This window comes from Phyllobates terribilis, unplaced genomic scaffold (genome assembly GCF_046119375.1).
Source record: "Phyllobates terribilis strain yellow unplaced genomic scaffold, ASM4611937v1 Scaffold_2__4_contigs__length_985480577, whole genome shotgun sequence".
Lineage (NCBI taxonomy): Eukaryota > Metazoa > Chordata > Amphibia > Anura > Dendrobatidae > Phyllobates > Phyllobates terribilis.
Window position 1 is genome coordinate 714101544 of NW_027362762.1, and position 22255 is coordinate 714123798.

The 22255-nt window shown below is 40.4% G+C and overlaps 1 protein-coding gene across 1 annotated transcript in view; it reads right to left on the reverse strand.

Annotated features, from left to right (window-relative positions):
* Window positions 1-22255, reverse strand: part of LRIG2 (leucine rich repeats and immunoglobulin like domains 2) — a 130177-nt gene that overhangs the window by 34810 nt on the left and 73112 nt on the right. The window contains exons 9-10 of the mRNA XM_073667172.1: window positions 9183-9263; window positions 1197-1268 (exon numbers count right to left, since the gene is read on the reverse strand). Coding sequence (XP_073523273.1) covers window positions 1197-1268; window positions 9183-9263 — 153 coding nt within the window. The remainder of the gene's footprint in view (window positions 1-1196; window positions 1269-9182; window positions 9264-22255) is intronic.

Consider the following 22255-nt stretch of genomic DNA (forward strand, 5'->3'; position numbering starts at 1 on the left):
TTATTAGTATTATTAGAGATGGAGTGACGGAGGCTTCAGATCTAGAAACTCATTTACATGCCGATGTCTCAGTAATGGAGGAACAGAGTGGTCATTAAAGGTATTGCTGGACTAGTGGTTGAAAAAGCTACATGTGCCTATAGAAAGAGTGGGGGTGAAACCCTGCTGACAGATTCCCTTTAAGGGAGAGAAATACTGGCAAAAAAAGACCACTCTGTTAACACTTGGAGTGCTGTTCCAATACTATATGTGTCAGAACACCCTTTACTCAGTGGTTACTTCACCCTATAGATTCACAGCACTTATACAATAGATTATGTGATCAGTGCTCAACTTATCAAAACATCCATCGTATTCCCCTATGCCAGAGAAGACATCTTCAGCTAAACACTAGGCCACGCCATATCGTATTCCCCTATGCCAGAGAAGACATCTTCAGCTAAACACTAGGCCACGCCATATCGTATTCCCCTATCCCAGAGCAGACATCTTCAGCTAAACACTAGGCCACGCCAAATCGTATTCCCCTATCCCAGAGCAGACATCTTCAGCTAAACACTAGGCCACGCCAAATCGTATTCCCCTATCCCAGAGCAGACATCTTCAGCTAAACACTAGGCCACGCCAAATCGTATTCCCCTATCCCAGAGCAGACATCTTCAGCTAAACACTAGGCCACGCCAAATCGTATTCCCCTATGCCAGAGCAGACATCTTCTGCTAAACACTAGGCCACGCCAAATCGTATTCCCTTATCCCAGAGCAGACATCTTCAGCTAAACACTAGGCCACGCCAAATCGTATTCCCCTATGCCAGAGCAGACATCTTCAGCTAAACACTAGGCCACGCCAAATCGTATTCCCTTATCCCAGAGCAGACATCTTCAGCTAAACACTAGGCCACGCCAAATCGTATTCCCTTATCCCAGAGCAGACATCTTCAGCTAAACACTAGGCCACGCCAAATAGTATTCCCTTATCCCAGAGCAGACATCTTCAGCTAAACACTAGGCCACGCCAAATCGTATTCCCTTATCCCAGAGCAGACATCTTCAGCTAAACACTAGGCCACGCCAAATCATATTCCCTTATCCCAGAGCAGACATCTTCAGCTAAACACTAGGCCACGCCAAATCGTATTCCTTTATCCCAGAGCAGACATCTTCAGCTAAACACTAGGCCACGCCAAATACTTACAGCTGCTGCAGAAAATCCAAACCAGAAAAAGCTTTTTTTGTGATGGATTTTATCTTGTTTCCTTGTAAAACACTGAGGAGGAAGAAGAAAAAACTAAATTAGTTTCTACTCTAAGGCATTAACCAAAAAATATCCTACAGTGCTTAAACCATCAAATTAGTGAAGCTATCATTTAACCCCTTCACGACATATGGTGTAAACTTATATCATATGTCGTGTCCCTGCCTTTGATGAGGGCTCGGCTTGAACCCGGATCTTTCCTCTCATATGATGTCTGATTTAATCAGCAGTCATGTGCCTCTGACAGGCAAAGATTGAGTGGAGCTCCGCACGTGGCTGTTAATGCGTTAAATTCTGCTGTCAATCCGACAGCGGCATTTAAGACGCGCCGACAGGGGCGTGCGCTGTTCCACGCTCCTAAGACGCGATCATGGCTGGCATTCATAGGAGATCGTGATTTTGGCTATACATAACACAAGCGATCAAATGATTGCAGCTTCAAGTCCTTTAAGGGGACTATTAACCCCTTTCCGGCCCAAGGCGTACTAATACATATCTGTGCCCAGGGCCTTATGGGCGAGATACGTATTACTACGCCTTGGCGATTTCGCCCGCACCGCTGATTGACACCCGGTGCTATGTGCAGGGAGCGGTGGCAAGAGGAGGTACGCGAGATACTTACCTTCTCTGCCGGCATCTGAGTCCGGTCCAAGTTGTTGTCATGGTGACCCAATGTCATCATGACAACACCCGGGTCACCAGGAGGCAAGAAGTTACTTTGGTCATGCGCAGTGCATGACCAAAGTAACTTCTCCCAGTGCAGCGCTGACAGGCTGCATAGGGAGCTGCTGCTCTCTATGCTATACAGCCGATCAGACTGCAAAAAGTGTAAGTCCCATAGTGGGACAAATGTGTAAAAGTAATAAATGTCAGAAAGTGAAAAAAAAAAATATATATATATATATATATATATATATATATATATATATATATATATATATATATATATATATATATATATATATATATATATATATATATATATATATATATATATATATATATATATATATATATAGTACCCATAAATAGATAATCTTATGAAAAAACAAACAAAAAAACGTACACATTTGGTATCACCGCGTCCGGAACGACCTGACCTATAAAACTGTCTCACTAGTTAACCCCTTTAGTGAACACGGTAAGAAAAAAAAAATTAAAAAAACTTAAAACGATGCTTTATCATCAAGCAAAAAATGGAATAAAACCCAATTAAAAAGATGAATGTAAATAAAAATGGTACAGCTGAAAACGTCATCTCATCCCACAAAAAACAAGCCGCCATACAGCTCCAACGGACGAAAAATAAAGTTATAGCTCTCAGAATAAAACAATTATCTTTTCTATAAAACAGCTTTTATTGTGTAAAAGAGCCAAAACAAAAAAAACAATATAAATGTGGTACCGCTGTAAACGTACTGACCCAAAGAATAAAGCCGCATTGTCAATTTTACCACACGCAGAACAGAACAAAAAAAAAAAAATTCCAGAATTGTTGGTTTTTGTTTATTCTGCCTCCCAAAAATCGGAATAGAAAGCGATCAAAAAATGTCACGCGCCCGAAAATGGTACCAATAAAAATGTCAACTTGTCCCGCAAAAAACAAGCTGTCACATAACTGTCCTCCAAAATATTGAAAAATTATAGCTCTCAAAATATGGCAATGCAAAAACTAGTCTTTGCAAAAAAAACTGTTTTTTAGTGTATGACAGCTGTCAATCATAAAAACCTGATATGAATCTGGTATCGCTGTAATCGCACCGACCCGAAGAATAAAGTCGTCTAATCACTTATACCGCACGAGGAATGGCGTAAAAAATATGGGCTGGGGTTGCGCCAGGGCTGGGGTTGGTATTTTTTCAGAAGTAAAGAAAAAAATGATGACGATATAGCGACTAATGTTGAGCGCAAGTGCTCGCTACTTTAGTTTGCATCAGGTGCTCGGATGCACCGAGTATCGCGGGTGCTGGAGTGACATGCTCGAGTATTCGCCCCATATGTTTTGCAGCTGTTATACAGGCAAAAAAAATCTCGCGGGGATTGCCTGCCATGCACGAGTGATCCATGCATGGTTTTTTTTTTTTTTGGGTGTCTAATAACCATGAAACATGCGAGTGGGGACTCGAGCACCCGCGATACATGGTGCATACCAGAGTACCCGATGCAAACTCAAGTAGCGAGCACTTGCGCTCAAGACTAATGACAACTTATTCAATATGATGACCTAATGTTATCAAATTCTGTGTCATAACTCTGGGTTCAAAATGTTCACTATCCCCTTTAAAATCTTTGAGGGGTCTAGTTTCCAAAATGGAGTCACTTGGGGAGAGGGTTGGGGGGGGGGGGGGGGTTTCCACTGTTTAGGCACATCAGGGACTCTCCAAACGCAACATGGCGTCCGCTAATTATTAAAGCAAATTTTACATTCAAAAAGTCAAATGATGCTCCTTCCCTTCTGAACCCTGATGTGCGCCCAAACAGTGTATTTTCTCCTACATATGGAGATTATTCAAGAGAAATTGCACAACAAATTTCATGGTGCAATTTTTCCTGTTATCCTTATGAAAATGCAAAAGTGGAGGCTGAAAAACATTTTTGTTGGAAAAATGTGAAAATTTTATTTTTACGGCTCAATGTTATAAACTTCTGTGAAGCACCTGGGGGTTCAAGGTGCTCACCAAAAATCTAGATAAGTTCCCTGGGGGGGGTCTAGTTTCCAAAATGGGGTCACTTATGGGGGGGGTTTCCACTGTTTAGGCACATCAGGGGCTCTCCAAACGCAACATGACCTAATGTTATCAAATTCTGTGTCATAACTCTGGGTTCAAAATGTTCACTATACCCCTTAATAAAATCTTTGAGGGGTCTAGTTTCCAAAATGGAGTTACTTGGGGAGAGGGGGGGGGGGGGGGGTTTCCACTGTTTAGGCACATCAGGGACTCTCCAAACGCAACATGGCGTCCGCTAATTATTAAAGCAAATTTTACATTCAAAAAGTCAAATGGTGCTCCTTCCCTTCCGAACCCAGCTGTGAACCCAAACAGTGGTTTTCCCCCACATATGGGGCATTGGCGTGCTCAGGGGAAATTGCACAACAAATTTTGGGGTACATTTTTTAATGACACCCTTTCAAAAATAAAAAAAATTGGGGTCTAAAATAACATTTTTGTGAAAAAAAATAATTGTTCATTTTTTTCTTCCACATTCCAAAAATTCCTGTGAAGCACCTGAAGGGTTAATAAACTTCTTTAAAGTGGTTTGGAGCACCTTGAGGGGTGCAGTTTTTAGAATGGTGTCACTTTTGGGTATTTTCTGTGATAAAGGTCCCTCAAATTCACTTCAAATGTGATGTGGTCCCTAAAAAAAAATGGTTTAGTAAATTTTGTTGGAAAAATGAGAAATCGCTGGTCAACTTTGAACCCTTATAGCTCCCTAACAAAAAAAAAAAAAAATTTGGTTCCAAAAGTGTGCTGATGTAAAGTAGACATGTGGGAAATGTTATTTATTAACTATTTTGTGTGACATCTCTCTGATTTAAGGGCATGGAAATTTGAAAATTGGAAAATATTAAAAAAAATTTCCAAATTTCCGTTTTTTTCACAAACGCAAGTGATATTGAAGAAATTTTCCCACTATCATGAAGTACAATATGTCATGAAAAAACATTCTCAGAATCAGTGTAATCCGTTGAAGCGTTCCAGAGTAATTACCTCATAAAGTGACAGTGGTCAGAATTGTAAAAATTGGCCTGGTCATTAACGTGCAAACCACCCTCAGGGATAAAGGGGTTAAATTCAGTAAAAAGTGAAAAAAGGGTATTTAAAAATATGAAAGTTCAAATCACCACCTTTAAAATAAAACAAAAAATACACATATTTGGTATCCCTGCGTCTGTATAAGTCCAATCAAAATATAAAATTAATGAATCCGATCAGCAAACTGCGTAACGAAAAATAAATTAACACACCAAAAATGGTGTTAATAAAAAACACCAGCTCAGGGCATAAAAGATAAGCCCTCACACAGCCCCATATGCAGAAAAATGTTACGGGTCTTGGAATATGGCGATAAAAGCAAAAACATGTATTCTTACAAATTTCAGAATGTTTCACCACTTAAAAATAAATATATTATAATATAATAGAATATATATATATATATATTATAATATAATAGAATATATATATATATATATTATAATATAATAGAATATATATATATATAATATAATATAATAGAATATATATATATATAATATAATATAATAGAATATATATATATATATAATATAATAGAATATATATATATATAATATATAATAGAAATATATATATATATATATATATATATATATATATATATTCTATTATATTATATATATATATATATTCTATTCTATTATATTATATATATATATATATTCTATTCTATTCTATTATATATATATATTCTATTATATTATATATATATATATATATATATATATATATATATATATATTCTATTCTATTATATATTCTATTCTATTCTATTCTATATATATATATATATATATATATATATTCTATTCTATTATATATATATATATATATACTATAATAGAATATATATATATATATTATAATAGAATATATATATATATATTATAATAGAATATATATATATATATATATATATATTATAATAGAATATATATATATATATATATATATTATAATAGAATATATATATATATATATATATATATAATAGAATATATATATATATATATTATAATATATATATATATATATATATTATAATAGAATATATATATATATATATTATAATATATATATATATATATATATATATATATATATATATATTCTATTATAATATATATATATATATTCTATTATTATATATATATATATATATTCTATTATAATATATATATATATATATTCTATTATAATATATATATATATATATATTCTATTATAATATATATATATATATATATATTCTATTATAATATATATATATATATATATATTCTATTATAATATATATATATATATATATTCTATTATAATATATATATATATATATATTCTATTATAATATATATATATATATTCTATTATAGTATATATATATATATATATTCTATTATAGTATATATATATATATATATTCTATTATAGTATATATATATATATATATAATAGAATAGAATATATATATATATATATATATATATATATAATAGAATAGAATAGAATAGAATATATAATAGAATAGAATATATATATATATATATATATATATATATATATATATAATATAATAGAATATATATATATAATAGAATAGAATAGAATATATATATATATATAATATAATAGAATAGAATATATATATATAATATAATATAATAGAATATATATATAATATAATAGAATATATATATATATAATATATAATAGAAATATATATATATATATATATTCTATTATATTATATATATATATATATTCTATTCTATTATATTATATATATATATATATATTCTATTCTATTCTATTATATATATATATTCTATTATATTATATATATATATATATATATATATATATATTCTATTCTATTATATATTCTATTCTATTCTATTCTATTATATATATATATATATATATTCTATTCTATATATATATATATATACTATAATAGAATATATATATATATATATACTATAATAGAATATATATATATATATTATAATAGAATATATATATATATATATATTATAATAGAATATATATATATATATATATATTATAATAGAATATATATATATATATATATTATAATAGAATATATATATATATATATATTATAATAGAATATATATATATATATATATTATAATAGAATATATATATATATATATATTATAATAGAATATATATATATATAATAATAGAATATATATATATATATTATAATAGAATATATATATATATATATATATATATATATATATATATATATATATATATATATATATATATACACACACATATACACACATTTTGTATCTGCGTACTTGTACTGACCTGGGGAATTCATTGTCAGTTTGAGCATAAAGTGATCATTGTAAGTAAAAAAGAAAAACACATAAAACAGTTGTGGAATTGCACTTTGATTTGCAGTTTCACCGCACTAGGGTTATTTTCCCCCCGCTTTCCTATGTACTATATGGTAAAAATCAATCATTCCATTCATAAGTACAACTCGTCCCGCAAAAAACAAGCTCTCCTACAGCTATACTGATGGAAAGTTATGGCTCTTGGAACAAGGGGAGGAAAAAAAAAAAAACGGAAAATGGCCTGGGGTTGAAGGGGTAATTAACTGAACCAGCATACCTAGGATTCTATGTGAGTGCATTTATGCACGTGGCACTCGTATTTGAAACTGAAAAAAAATCAAGAAGTTTTAATAAGTCTTAATTTCTTCATCATTTGCATATTGTTAACACACTATCAATAGAGAGAGTGCGAGAGGAAGAGAAATAAGTATTGAACACATAACTAATTTTTTTAGTAAAATATATTTCTAAAGGTGTTATTGACATGAAATTCTCACCAGATGTCGTTAACAACCCATCCAATCCTCACAGGCAAAGATCAAATCATAGAGGTCCTTAAATTAGGTGTAATAATGAGAAATGACACAGGGAAAAAAGTATTGAACACATGGAGAGGGGCAAAAAGCCATGGAAAGTCAAGACACCAGCTAAAATCTATCAGTAATCAGAAAGCAATCCTGCCACTTAGTGAAAAATATCAGCTGGATCAACAGATGGCCTATAAAAAGCTATCTCATTACCAAAGTGCCACACAAAAAAAAATCTCATGATGGGTAAAACCAGTGAGTTGTCTCAAACCTACGCAAACTTACTGTTTCAAAACAATGATGGCATTGACAGAATAATTTCTAAACTACTAAAAGGTCCCAGTGAGCACTGGTGGGGCGATAATCCGGAAGTGGAAAGAACATCATCTCACCATAAACCGGTCTTGACCAGGTGCTTCCCGCAAGATTTCAGATATATAGTTGTTTTAAAGAAAAAAATAAGTAATGCACTCAACCTCCATGCCTGTATACGCGCTCACCACACCACACATTGCTGAACAAAAAGCATGTTCAAGCGTAATTAAAGTTTGCTCAACGACATTTAGACAAGCCTGTTAAATACTGGGAGAATATATAGTTTGGTCAGATGAGACCAAAATTGAACTCTTTGAATGACGTAATACACACCATGTTAAAACACCATACCAACAGTGAAGTTTAGAGGTGGGAACACCATGGTGTGGGGCTGTTTTTCAGCACACGGCACTGGGAAACTTCATGGTGTCGAAGGAAGGATGAATGGACAAATGTACAGAGACATTCTTGATAATCTGTTGCCATCTACTAGGATGATGAAGGGTGGATAATTCAGCAAGACAATGGTACTGAACATACAACCAAGGAAATTCTCATTTGTTTTCAGAGAAAGAAAAAGCTGATAAAATGGCCAAGCAAGTCACCTTATCTAGAAGGAGTTCACAGGACCTTCAGGATTTCAAGAGTGTTTGTGTGGAAGAATGGACCAAAATCACACCTGACTAATATATGCGACTAGTTAGTTTCTCCATGCAGGAGGTGTCCTGAAGCTGTCATCACCAACAAAGGCTTTTGTATGAAGTATTAAATAAGTTTCAGTAAGCATTCCACTACAGCAGTGGTCTAGTGACAGGTAGCCATTAGCTATGGCACCAAGCATTGGACAGGAGACTACTATAACGGATAAGTGAATAAATAAAACACAACAATGTATTATTTCTTACTGCTGGTGTCATTACTCATCTGCCTCATAGGGCATATGTTACTTACAGAGTATGTAGTTTGGAAAGTCCAGCAAACGCTTCAGTGGAATCCTCAATAGCCCAGGAGATTTCATTGTTCCGCAGGTCCCTATAATAAGCAGAGAGGTATGCAGCATTAACACTATTGTTACACCATTTAATTGTAGTGAATGTTAAGTATACTAACCAAAAGAAAAACTATGGCTGTGTCTAAACTGGCCTTTTAACCAAATGACACTTTTTCTGAACACCACGATACACTAGCAATATATAGCACATTAGAAGTCTAATGTAAAAAGAACATGCCCAAGTGTGAACAAAGCCTAAGAGGTAACGGCCGTCATCGCCTGTAAAAAAAGAAACCCGGCAACAATAAATCAGTGGAGCATTACTACAGGCAACAAGGACAGTTACTATTACTTAAATGCAGTAAAAACAGGGCTGTGGAGTCGGGAGTCGTGGAGTCGGTGTCCATTTTGGTGGAATAGGAGTCGGTATAAAATGAACCAACTCCTAAAATATATAATAAATTGGGTACAGTAGTTCAATGCAGTTTGTGGGGAATATTTTTTTCATAAGAATTTGGGAAAGTTATGAAATGTCCTATAAATGTCTGTCCTATTCGTGATCTAAGGGTTTAGACGTTTAGCTGAGATTATTCTGTGCTACAGTAAATTTATCACTTAAACATGAGCCATGTATGAGGGAGTCGGTGTCATGGAAATTGAGGAGTCGGAGTTGGAGGTTTAGCTTACTGACTCCACAGCCCTGAGTACAACTGTAGAAAGCAATAAAGCACTACATGTATAGATCCGCAACCTAAACCTAATGACTAAGCTTTGGCTTCTGATTTGCCTTCCACCAATATTTGACCAATTTTATACTTGCTGTACAGAAGCCCAACTGAGAGTTAATATAATTTGTGCTTAGGGGGATGCATTTTTTCGTTACCCATTACTCAAGCCATTTCTGGATAGGGAAGGACTGACCGTAGAGATTCAGTGGGTTTTTACAGGGAATAATAGATGACATTTATCTGTAAAAAAAAATTAGATAAGGCAGACATTTACATTTTGCATCCTCCTTTAATTTCCTTCTCTCTATTTCTGGTAAATGGACTCGTCACAGAATGACTGTTCAAACCAAGTACCTCAGCTCAGTGCATCATGGCGGGGCCAAATATTTATATACACCTTCCCCACCTGCTTGTTTTCCCTCTATCTCCATCTCCCAACCTCTTTGATTGACAGCTCTGCCTTTATAGACCCAGAGAAGGGCGGAGATGGAGGGAAACCAAGCAGGTAGGAATATGTACACAAATGTTTAGCCCCGCCATGATGCGCTGAGCGCCGGTACTTGGTTTGAACAGTCATTCTTTGTTGACCAAGTTCCTTTAAAGAGGCAGGCGGATGTAAAAAGAAGTGTACAGAGCCAGAACAGTGAAGCTGCGGAACTGAGCTGCACTACCCAAGAACAGCCACTACAGGGAGCTGTGCTGCTCCAGCCTGCTACAATGTTTACATTTGGCCACCACTGAAAACAGCTGATAGATTAAGTCAGACCCACAATAACCTAAGCCTAATATTGCCGACCTAGCCAACGAATATGACAAGATAGTAAGTACTGTATTTTTCGGACTATAAGACGCTCCTAGGTTTTAGAGGAGCAAAATAAAAAAAATGAAGCAAAAAATGCAGTCGTGATGCACTGCTATGGGGGAGGGGGTCTGTTGCTGACACTGGTATTGGGGTAATGTCCCCCAATTCTGTTGATATCCCCCCCCCCATCCAGGCACGCATGACTCCACGCATGCCCCCCCCCCTCGATTCCCCCCCCCTACATTCTGGCACGCATGACTCCACGCATGGCCCCCCTCGATCCCCCCCCCCCCCCATTCTGGCATGGGACCTCACACAGTGAAGTGCTATGCCGGAATAGTCACGGCTCCCCACGCCGGGACTGTGTACATGGGGAGCAGAGACCATTCACTCTCTTCAATAGCACGCACACTGTAACGCTACAACCCATCACTACAGTGTGCGCGCTATTAAGGAAAACACCAAGGTTACTTACCGGTAGTCGGTTTTTCCAGAACCCATGACAGCACACCAGAGAGATTTTCTGTAAGAACTCCAGGATGGAATTAATTGGAGGTTTTTGGCTTAAATGGCTTTCCTAGGAAATCTAAAAATGTTCTCCATGTTCTACCATAGATTTTGGTGGTTATGGGCTTTCTACTTTTTAATAGAGTAGACACTAAACCTGATTAAAAACCTTTGCCCCTCAATATTGCCCTCTTAAATTCCACACTGCTAGGTGGAAACCCTTCGCTTGAGAGTGGAATATTGATCCCTGAGCTAGAAAGTCCAGGGTCTCTGGTAGGATCCATGGGTCTGATCGTGACATCCTCAAAAGGGAGAACTATGGTCTCTTTGGCCAGAAGGGGGCTATGAGAATCACTCTCGCTTGATCCTTCCTGATCTTCCTCACTACCAGAGATATCATAGCTATTGGAGGGAAGGCATAGGCCAACTTGAAGCTTCAAGGAATCTGGAGAGCATCTATTGCCAATGGGTTTCCCCTTGGCTCTAGTGAGCAGAACTTCTCCACTTTCCTGTTTTTGTCAGCGAACAAATCTATCTCTGGTAGACCCCACAGCTGTACTATCTAAAGGAATATTCTGGGATTCAGGGCCCATTCCCGGAAGTCTCTCGTGTTTTCTATGCCTCGTATATATAGCGCCGTAAGGGATAGAAGATTTTGCTCCACTATTTGAAAAAGCCTGCATACTGCTTGTAGAAGAGAATGAGATCTTGTTCCCCCCTGGTGGTTTATGTAGGCCACAATGGTTATTGTTGTCCGACATGACCCGAACATGACGACCCTCGAGTAAAGGGAGGAAGCCTTCTAAAGCGTTCCTCACGGTCCATAGCTCTTTTAGATTCGACGACCCCTTTTTCTCTAGGAATGACCAAGAGCCTTGAATTATGTGATTTTCTAGGTGTGCGCCCCACCCGGAGTTGCTTGCATCGGTCATTATGATGTTTTGTACTGGTGTGTCCCACTGGACACCCAAAGATAAATTTGACCTGTCTGTCCACCACAAGAGGGCGTTCCTGGTTCGCAAGGAGAGATGTACCGTTCCTTCTAAATACCCTGTTAACAATCTTTGTGCTAAGACTTCCCACTGAAGGTTTCTTGTGTGAAATTGGGCCCACTTGACCGCCGGAATGCATGATGTTAGAGTACCTATCAGGGGCATAGCCTTCCTTAAGGACATGTCTGGGGTGTGTATGGCTGCTGAGACCAAATTTGTGACTTTGTCTATTTTGCGGTCAGGTAGAAGACAAGTTTGACACTCGGAGTTTAGAGTAAACCCCAGAAAGGCCTGGACCCTTGCGGGTTCTAGCCTTGATTTTTGGGTATTGACCATCCAGCCTAAGTTCTGCAAGACAGCCATGACTTGATTCAGTTGTGAAATACAGTGGCTCTCTGAATTCCCCACTATAAGGAAGTCATCCAGATATGGTATTAGAACTGTATTTTGAATGCGAAGAAAGTCTGTCACCTCGGCTATCAGCTTGGTGAATAGCCTTGGAGCAATCGACAACCCGAAGGGAAGAGCTTGGAACTGGAAGTGTCTGCAACTTCCATGGATGTAAAGAGCAACCCTTAGATACTTTTGATGATCTGGGTGAATTGGGACATGATAATACACGTCTTTGAGATCTATCACTGCCATAAAGCAATTGCGAAAAAGAAGATTTATTGTTGAATTTATTGATTCCATTTTGAATGTATGGTTGTCTACAAAGCCAGATCAGCTTTGCAGGTTGGAGCCTTGTCATGGACCATTTTCTTCAACTTCCAAAGATTTTCAATTGGATTGAGATCCGGACTATTTGCAGGCCATGACATTGACCTTATGTGTCTTCTTTCAAGGAATGTTTTCACAGTGTTTGCTCTATGGCAGGATGTATTATCATCTTTAAAAATGTCATCATCCCCAAACATCCTTTCAATTGATGGGATAAGAAAACTGTTTAAAATATCAATGTTAGCTTGGACATTTATTGAAGATGTAATGACAGCCATCTCCCCAGTGCCTTTACCTGACATGCAGCCCCATACCATCAATGACTGTGGAAATTTGCATGTTCTCTTCATGCAGTTACGTTTATAAATCTCATTGGAACGGCACCAAATAAAAGTTCCAGCATCATTACCTTGCCCAATGCCGATTAGCGATTCATCACTGAATATGACTTTCATCCAGTCATCCACAGTCCACGATTGCTTTTCCTTAGCCCATTGTAACTTTGTTTTTTTCTGTTTAGGTGTTAATGATGGCTTTTGTTTAGCTTTTCTGTATGTAAATTCCATTTCCTTTAGGCGGTCACAGACATTGACTCCAGTTTCCTCCCATTTGTTCCTCATTTGTTCTGTTGTGCATTTCCTGTTTTGGAGACATATTGCTTTAAGTTTCCGGTCTTGACGCTTTGATGTCTTCCTTGGTCTACCAGTATATTTTCCTTTAACAACCTTCCCATGGTGTTTGTATTTGGTCCAGATTTTAGACACAGCTGACTGTGAACAACCAACATCTTTTGCAACATTGCGTTATGATTTACCTTCTTTTAAAAGTTTGATAATCCTCTCCTTTGTTTCAATTGACATCTCTCGTGTTGGAGCCATGGTTCATGTCAGTCCACTTGGTGCAACAGCTTTCCAAGGTGTGAAAGATGCAGACTAACGAGCAAATATAATCTGATGCAGGTGTTAGTTTTGGAAATGAAAAATTACAGGGTGATTCCATACTTTTTTTCCCTCTACTTGGTCTGAAAAAAATTACTCTTACTGAGTACCACATTTTTAATCTTGATTTCTTTTAGTGTTTCGTAAAGCCCTAAAGTTGCCATTTGAAATGACTTTAGTTTTGTGCCATGTCTGTGATCTGCTTTTTTTCAACATTAAACAACTGAATTAACATCCTCCGAGCCCAGTGATTCCATAATTTTTGCCAGGGGTTGTAGAAAGAGAGGGGAATAAAATCCCCTTCCTTTTTGACTGACCGGAACTTCGCATAGCATTCGTTTGTTCAACAGGCTCAAGATCTCTGATTCTAGGGCCAGCTGTTCGTCTGGGGATTTTCTTACAGGAGTTAATCACAAACGAGCGGCGTGGCTGCTGACGGAATTGAATCCTTAGTCCATCTCTCACTATGTTGAGGACCCAGGGACTGGAGGAAATGTTTTCCCAGGCCTGGACAGAATGAGAAAGTCTCCCTCCAACTTGTGGCCTGGCGTCATTGTGGAGGTTTTTTGGAGGCTGCGGAGGGACCCCCAAACATATATCTGGACTCTTTCTTGTTCTTAAAATCACACTTTCTTTTTTCTTCCGTGGGGGGGGGGGGACCTCTACTAAATTTCCCCCTCCGAAAGTAGGTCTTCCTGGTGTCTGCTGAAAACCCAGGGAACCTTCCTTTTTTGTCGCTCGCTTTCTCAAGGACATCGTCCAATTTTTTGCCAAAGAGAAATTGGCCGTCACAGGGGATAGAACACAATCTAGACTTTGATTGTATGCCCCCAGGGCATCCCTTGAGCCACAGAGCTCGTCTAGCCGCGTTTGATATTCCAGCCGACCTAGCTGCCAGTTTTACTGAGTCAGCAGGAAGGCAGCTGCATCATGTAACAGGGGGAGGTTGGCTAGAATTTTTTCCCCTTGAGGTTTTTTTTTTATCTTTCAGCTGATCTTCCAACTGCTGTAACCATATTATAAGGGAACGAGCGGTACATGTTCCTGCAATAGCTGACTTTAGACCTCCTGCTGCAGATTCCCAAGTATGCTTTAAAAAGATATCCGCCTTCTTGTCTAAGGGGTCTCTAAGTACCCCTGAGTCTTCAAGAGGGAGTGCCGATCTTTTTGATGATCTAGACACCGCAGCGTCAATTTTTGGCACCTTGTCCCAGTTTTCAGAGTCCTTTAGTTCAAAGGGATACTTCCTTTTTGAGGATAAAGGCAAGGCTCCTACTTTCTCAGGCTTCCTCAATTCTCTATTGATAAGTGCCTGGACCTTGGTGTTCACCGGGAAGGTGCGTTTTTTCTTTTCTTCTAACCCTGCAAACATGATGTCTTCTAGGGACATAACGGATTTGTCTTCCTTTAACCCCATAGTGGTTCTGACAGCCTATCTGTGTCTTCTATAGGGAAGCATGGTCTCCCACCTCTATCACTGTCTGAAGAGGATGAGGCCCCACTACGACACTGTCCATAAGATAACAGAGGAGTCACAGTCAGAAGAAGGATCAGATATAATTTTTCTTCTTTTCCTCAAAATTGTTTTAAGGGAACCCTCTACCTCCGATCTGATGACAGACCTGAGGCTAGCTGCAAAATCCGGGGTACCCTCACAAATAGTTTTCTGAATGCAGTCCGAGCAGAGCTCCTTTTGCCAGTCAATCGCTAGCGGGCATTTGCATATCGCACATTCCCTGTTCCGCTTCTTAGCGGTAACTTTCCAGGGTTCCTCCTGATTATTTAAACACACAATAGGAGTCACAGTAGCAAATATATCTAGTGACATTCACGAAGATCACTCACCCAGCCACAGCGGAATTGAAGACTGTTTCAGGATATGTGACGCATCCCTCCTGGAGACCGTGGAATCCTGAGAAGCTTTACCCTTCTGAGTGGGACGACTGTTGCTCCTTCCGCTGGAACCTCCAGACTGGTGTGCAGACGGAGGTGGTGACAAAGGTGGTAGCGACCGTGGCGACAGCTGCTGCTGCTCCATGACAGGCATTATGTCAGGACTTTGAACAGCGTTCTGACCCCAGGTGCTCCTTAATAGAGGGAGATGGGCGGGGTCAGCCACCTGCAGGTCCCTGCTGTCTCCTTCCGGTGATCAGCCTACTCCCCCTGGCCGCCGTTTCCCCAGCGCAAACACCGGCGTTTTGCCATGCCGGCCGGCATTATACAGGGCGCTGCCATCTTTTCTCCGGCGCCGCCCCCGACGTCATCGAGGCACGCCCTACCCAGCGTGCCCTGCGCCATGATGTCAGAGGCACATGACCACGGTCACTTCCGGTCACATGGGCGGCAGAAGGAGGGCGGCGCGGCGGTGTACGGAAGCCAAGGACCTCTGCACTGCCTGTGCCCGCACGTGCAACAGGTCCCCGGGGAACCTGCGGACGGCACTACCAGCACCTGAAGGCCAGCACCACGGACAAAAGCCCACTCTTCCAGCGCCGGGACAGGCCTGGGTAAGTCTCTTCAGCATGACAGCCGCCTGATTACTTCACGAGGATTCCCATCAAGGACAGGAAACCAACTGAAGGGCGGAGGAGAAGTGCCACTTTTTTATTTCAGATGGTTTCCTGTCCTCGAAGGGTGGATCATCTCTCAGGTGTGCTGTCATGGGTGAAGGGAAAATGAATATTCATTGCTCTCCACGCCTATGGGTGTGGGGAGCTGGGAATAGTAATTTTCTTCAACAGCGGGCACAGCGTAGGCTGCAGCAGGCGGCTGCTGCCTCCTGTGCCCTGCTCATCCCCCCCCAGCCCCTCCACCACCCACATATGTTCGGACTATAAGACGCAACCCCACTTTCCTCCAAAATTTTGGAGGAAAAAAGTGTGTCTTCTAGCCCAAAAAATACTGTAGTTGGAAACTTTTGAATTTGTCTCAAATTGCAATAAAAACTGAGAAGTGTTAGAAGAAATATTGGGTGTCCCAGAAGACTAAACATTGCCGTAAGACAACTGACTGCAGCAGAAGCCATCCCTCTGCTCTGTCTGGAATACAACAAAATTGTTAAGCCCTACCTCATAGCTATTCGCTATTTGTTCAGTCATTTACCCCAGAAAATTGAGTAGGAAATTATCCCTTACATCTTTGGCACAGTTTTTACAACAGTCTGCTTTGGAAATATGCAGAAAATACTGATAATTCAGAAAGCAGATTTGGTTTCCTTCTTTTGTTAAAAGGGGATGTCCACTACTCGACAACCTTTGCTTAAATCACATCAGGGCCCCAAAGAAGATAAAACTGTATTCTCATACACACAGTGGCGTCATTTCAGTGATGTTGGCGCTGCAATTCTCGACAGGTCATGTGACAGTGTGTCAATTGATCACTGCAGCCAACAAGCAGCCACTGATCAGCTGAAGCTCATCAATATGCCATAAGAGCCAACCACCACTCTGGTGAAATAGGAAAGGCTGAGCAAAGGCTGCAGTGATCATGTGACAATGCAACGTCATGTGACCCGCCAGGAAAAGTAACGGTGACATCGCTGGAATGGTGTCACTGCAGGAGTGGAGAACACATTGTCTCTATGGAACCCTGAAGTGATTAAGCAAAGATTGTCCAGTAGTGGACAATCCCTTTAATTTCTAGGCATACTATTACTTTAAGTTTTCAAAGTTTGTTGCTTCGCTGATAAATCACTTCTTAACATACTGTACAGAATTTTTTTTTGGCCAAAAGAGTACTCAAAATGTTTGGGGAGATCCTTGCATGTAAGGCTCTGTTTCACATATCCAGTGGCTAATTCGGTTTTGGGACTATAAAAACGGAAATAAAATGTTCAAGTACAGGATCCAGTCACGTGAATGGGAATGGAAGTGTCATACAATATTTTCCGCTTACTTTCAGGCTGAAATCAGGTCTTTAGCTGGATCAAACAACTAAGCCAAAAGAACAGATAAGAACCAGATCAGTATTCTTTTTAACCCTAGAATGCGTAATCTGGTCTTTTTAGGCCCGGTAGCTTACTTTTAAATATACATTATAATTACAATGTTGTGCATTTTTCATACCTTAGTTTGCAATTTTGAAATAAACTTGTTAAAGTTATTTGAGTTCCTCCATACGATTTTTACAAGGGTCTAAAAGGCCCAGGTTATGTGAAAGTGTATATTTCAGACATCATGCATTCTAGGGTTAATCAATTAAATCTATGTAAGGAGGATCATAACAGATGGTTTTCATTTTGCATTTATTTTTGTGCAGTTTGTAATGGATCCATTTTTTTCCTCGCATACTGGGTCTGTTGCCAAAGAATGAGAGTTGGGCATGTGAACACTGTCTTATAGGCAACTTTAATGTTCATTAACTTGTGAACATTTTACTTTTGTTGAGTAAAATCATATTTATCCCAGGTTTCGTTATGGATAGCTAAATGACTGTGGGGAGAAGACAAAATCCACTTACCTGTAGGAATGTTCCCTGGTACATGCTTGGTTAAGCATCAGTGCCCTCCTGCTTGTGAACATCTGATGACCCTGAACTGCATAGTCTGCCTGTCATTTGTCGTTACGCCCTTCCTGAGCCACAAAAAGGGGCCTAATTAATGTATTCTTGTTCCCTTTCATGAGGCTCTAACTCTCCCAGATTGGTTTTAATTATTGCATTAGAGAGGTTGCACAAAGGTTAACAGAATATGAATGCATTCAGACATCTTCCTCAGCTCAAGTGGAAAGAGAAGAGGGAGGAGAGACTCTGCATGAAGGAATTGGGAACAGGCAGATCATTTTACATGTAATCATTGTAGCTTGCTTAAACAAACTAAGAATTAAAGATGATAAAGCCCCATCAATTTAAGTTCCAGCAAATTAAGCAGTTTCAAGATGCCGGCAAACCTACTGGCAGCATGCTGCATGGTCAAAATACGCATATGGTTTTATAGCAAACTGCAATGTATTTTTGCCATGTGGCTCTTACAAAGTGAAAAGCGTTAATAGCGCTTTTTTTTTTTTTTTTTTTTTTTTTTTTTTTTTAAGGGTGAGGCTAGGCGCACATAATGAGTGGAAACATTTTACTTAAAGAGGGTGTCCACTACCTTGTGATTGATACCCTCTACTTAGGATAGGTCAGCAATGTCTGATCGGCCAGGGTCCATCACTTCCGCCAATCAACTCTTAGCCGTGTCAGCAGCCGGAAGTACTCACTTGTGGAGCTGGCAGTCCTCTAGTAGTGGCCGCTGTCTGGCAGTACACATCAGACCCCTATTGATTTGAAAAGAAGGTGGATGTGCAGTACCCTGCGGTGGCAACTACCAGAAGACGGCCAGCTCCGCCAGTGAGTACTCCTTCCTGCCAGCGGACGATGATGTCGATGACACCGATAACAGTTGATCGGCGGGGGTGTCGGACCCTGGCTGAGCAGATAATGATGACCTATCCTGAGGACAGGTCATCAATCAAAAAGTAGGACAACCTATTTAAGCTCAGCAAATCAGTCCTGCTTTGGAAAACAATTTATTTTGATAGATTGGGGGGGGGGGGGGGGGGGATTCTGACATTGCCCATGAATAAGGTTTAGCCGAAACGCGTTGAAATGTGCTGTACCTAAGAGCCGCTATATTGCTCATTCTGTAACTCATCCTTGGCTTTTACAATTTGAAATTAAAAGTGAAGTTTTAACAAGATATATACAACCCTGGTCCTGCTGGAGACATCTTTGCTTGCTTTCTTATTAAAAAAAAAAAAAAAGAAAAAAAAAAGAGGATTCCGACATTGCCCATTCTTTAAAGAGGCTACTTGTATGGCCATCATATTGGAGCAGTATGTGGACCAGGGATAACCTATGACAAATGAGACCCGCTTCTTGCTTTTACTTTATCTCCATTAGGGGCAACTCCCAATGTGGAGGACTTCTACACCTTAGCAGACGTCTGAATTTTTGCTATTTAGCCAAGAACTATTCAGCTTTTCTCTAAAGCTTCTACTATCTAAACATCAAATCACTGGGGTTCTGTCTCCCTTTCTGCCACACACCAAAAATAGATTGTTATCCTCTACCTCCATGACCTCTTTCTGCAATCTCACGCATGATGTGCATTGTGGATAGTCTTTTCTCCTCTCCTACAATTAAGCATCAGAGATCCTACAAAGTGGTCTTTTTCAGTTAGACCTTTTCAAGGGGTGTTCTAATCATAGACATTTATGGCATACTCCCAGAAAATGTAATAAATGTCTAAGGCTGTGTGCACACGTTGCAGATTTGGTGCATTTTTGCCAAGCAGATTTGCTAGCAAAGCCTGAAGCAATCCTGATGCCAGCAAAGTGAATGAGAAAAGTGAAGTGTCATGCACACGTTGCTTATTTTTGACTTGCAGATTTGGTGCAGAAAATCTGCAGAATGTCAATTCTCTGTGCGTTTTTTCCTGCGTTTTACACTGTTGATTTCACTATTTTCACTATTGATTTCACTCAAATCAGTCAAAAAGATCCTAGTTACTTACCGGTAACGGGATTTTACAGAGCCCATGACAGCACCACCTGAGAGAGGGTATCCGCCCACCAAGGACAGGAACCTACTGAATAAAAAGGCGGTATCTCACTTCCGCATCAGTTTTTGTTTCAGAGCATGAGAGGGCCTCCGAAAAATAGGTTAGTACATAACTGCCACCTAAACATTTCTTAATAAAACACCCTAAGAAGTGCACACCATAAGTGATAAAGGGGAGGGAATTAATAGGGTGCTGTCATGAGCTCTGTAAAATCCCGCTACTGGTAAGTAACTAGGATCTTTTCCCCTTCTCCCATGACAGCACCACCTGAGAGATTTAGAGAGATCAGACACCAGAGGGAGGGATCACCGCTTGCAACACCTTTCTCCCAAAGGACAGATCAGTAGAAGAGGTCAAGACGGTAATGCTTGCAAAATGTAGCGGTGGATGACCAAGTTGCCGCCTTACATATGAGGTCGATGGGCACAGATCATTTTGTGAAGCACCTGGGGGTTCCAAGTGCTCACTATGCATCTAGATAGGTGCCTTGGGGGGGTCTAGTTTCCAAAATGGGGTCACTTGTTGGGGAGCTCCAATGTTTGGGCACACAGGGACTCTCCAAACGCAACATGGTTCCAATTTGTTAGTGGACACCATTGTGTAGTGTATGCCAGGTTGGTGTGCGGTGTGGTATATTGTAGTGTATACACCACACACACACTACAACACACACACCAACCTGACATAGCCTCCTAAGCTGAGTACGCCCTAGACTGGGATGAGTGGGACGGGCGGGACATTTTGTGTGCTGTGTGCGTGTGTAAAAAAAATAAATAAATAAAAAAAATAAAAAAAAATCGAAACTTTATTATAGTGTGAGTGTACGTGTGTGTGTGCTTGGTGTAACCTTCTGCAGTCACGTGTGGGGGCTGTCAGGCGTAGGGGGCTGTCAGGCGTAGGGGGCTGTCAGGCGTAGGGGGCTGTCAGGCGTAGGGGGCTGTCAGGCGTAGGGGGCTGTCAGGCGTAGGGGGCTGTCAGGCGTAGGGGGCTGTCAGGCGTAGGGGGCTGTCAGGCGTAGGGGGCTGTCAGGCGTAGGGGGCTGTCAGGCGTAGGGGGCTGTCAGGCGTAGGGGGCTGTCAGGCGTAGGGGGCTGTCAGGCGTAGGGGGCTGTCAGGCGTAGGGGGCTGTCAGGCGTAGGGGGCTGTCAGGCGTAGGGGGCTGTCAGGCGTAGGGGGCTGTCAGGCGTAGGGGGCTGTCAGGCGTAGGGGGCTGTCAGGCGTAGGGGGCTGTCAGGCGTAGGGGGCTGTCAGGCGTAGGGGGCTGTCAGGCGTAGGGGGCTGTCAGGCGTAGGGGGCTGTCAGGCGTAGGGGGCTGTCAGGCGTAGGGGGCTGTCAGGCGTAGGGGGCTGTCAGGCGTAGGGGGCTGTCAGGCGTAGGGGGCTGTCAGGCGTAGGGGGCTGTCAGGCGTAGGGGGCTGTCAGGCGTAGGGGGCTGTCAGGCGTAGGGGGCTGTCAGGCGTAGGGGGCTGTCAGGCGTAGGGGGCTGTCAGGCGTAGGGGGCTGTCAGGCGTAGGGGGCTGTCAGGCGTAGGGGGGGCTGAAGAGATGGAGGAGCCAGCAGCTGCAGCAAGGGGGGTGATCACTGGGGCAGGAGCCGGCAGCAGCAAGGGGGGTGATCACTGGGGCAGGAGCCGGCAGCAGCAAGGGGGGTGATCACTGGGGCAGGAGCCGGCAGCAGCAAGGGGGGTGATCACTGGGGCAGGAGCCGGCAGCAGCAAGGGGGGTGATCACTGGGGCAGGAGCCGGCAGCAGCAAGGGGGGTGATCACTGGGGCAGAAAGGGGAGCAGGAGCCAGCAGCAGGGGGGGGGGG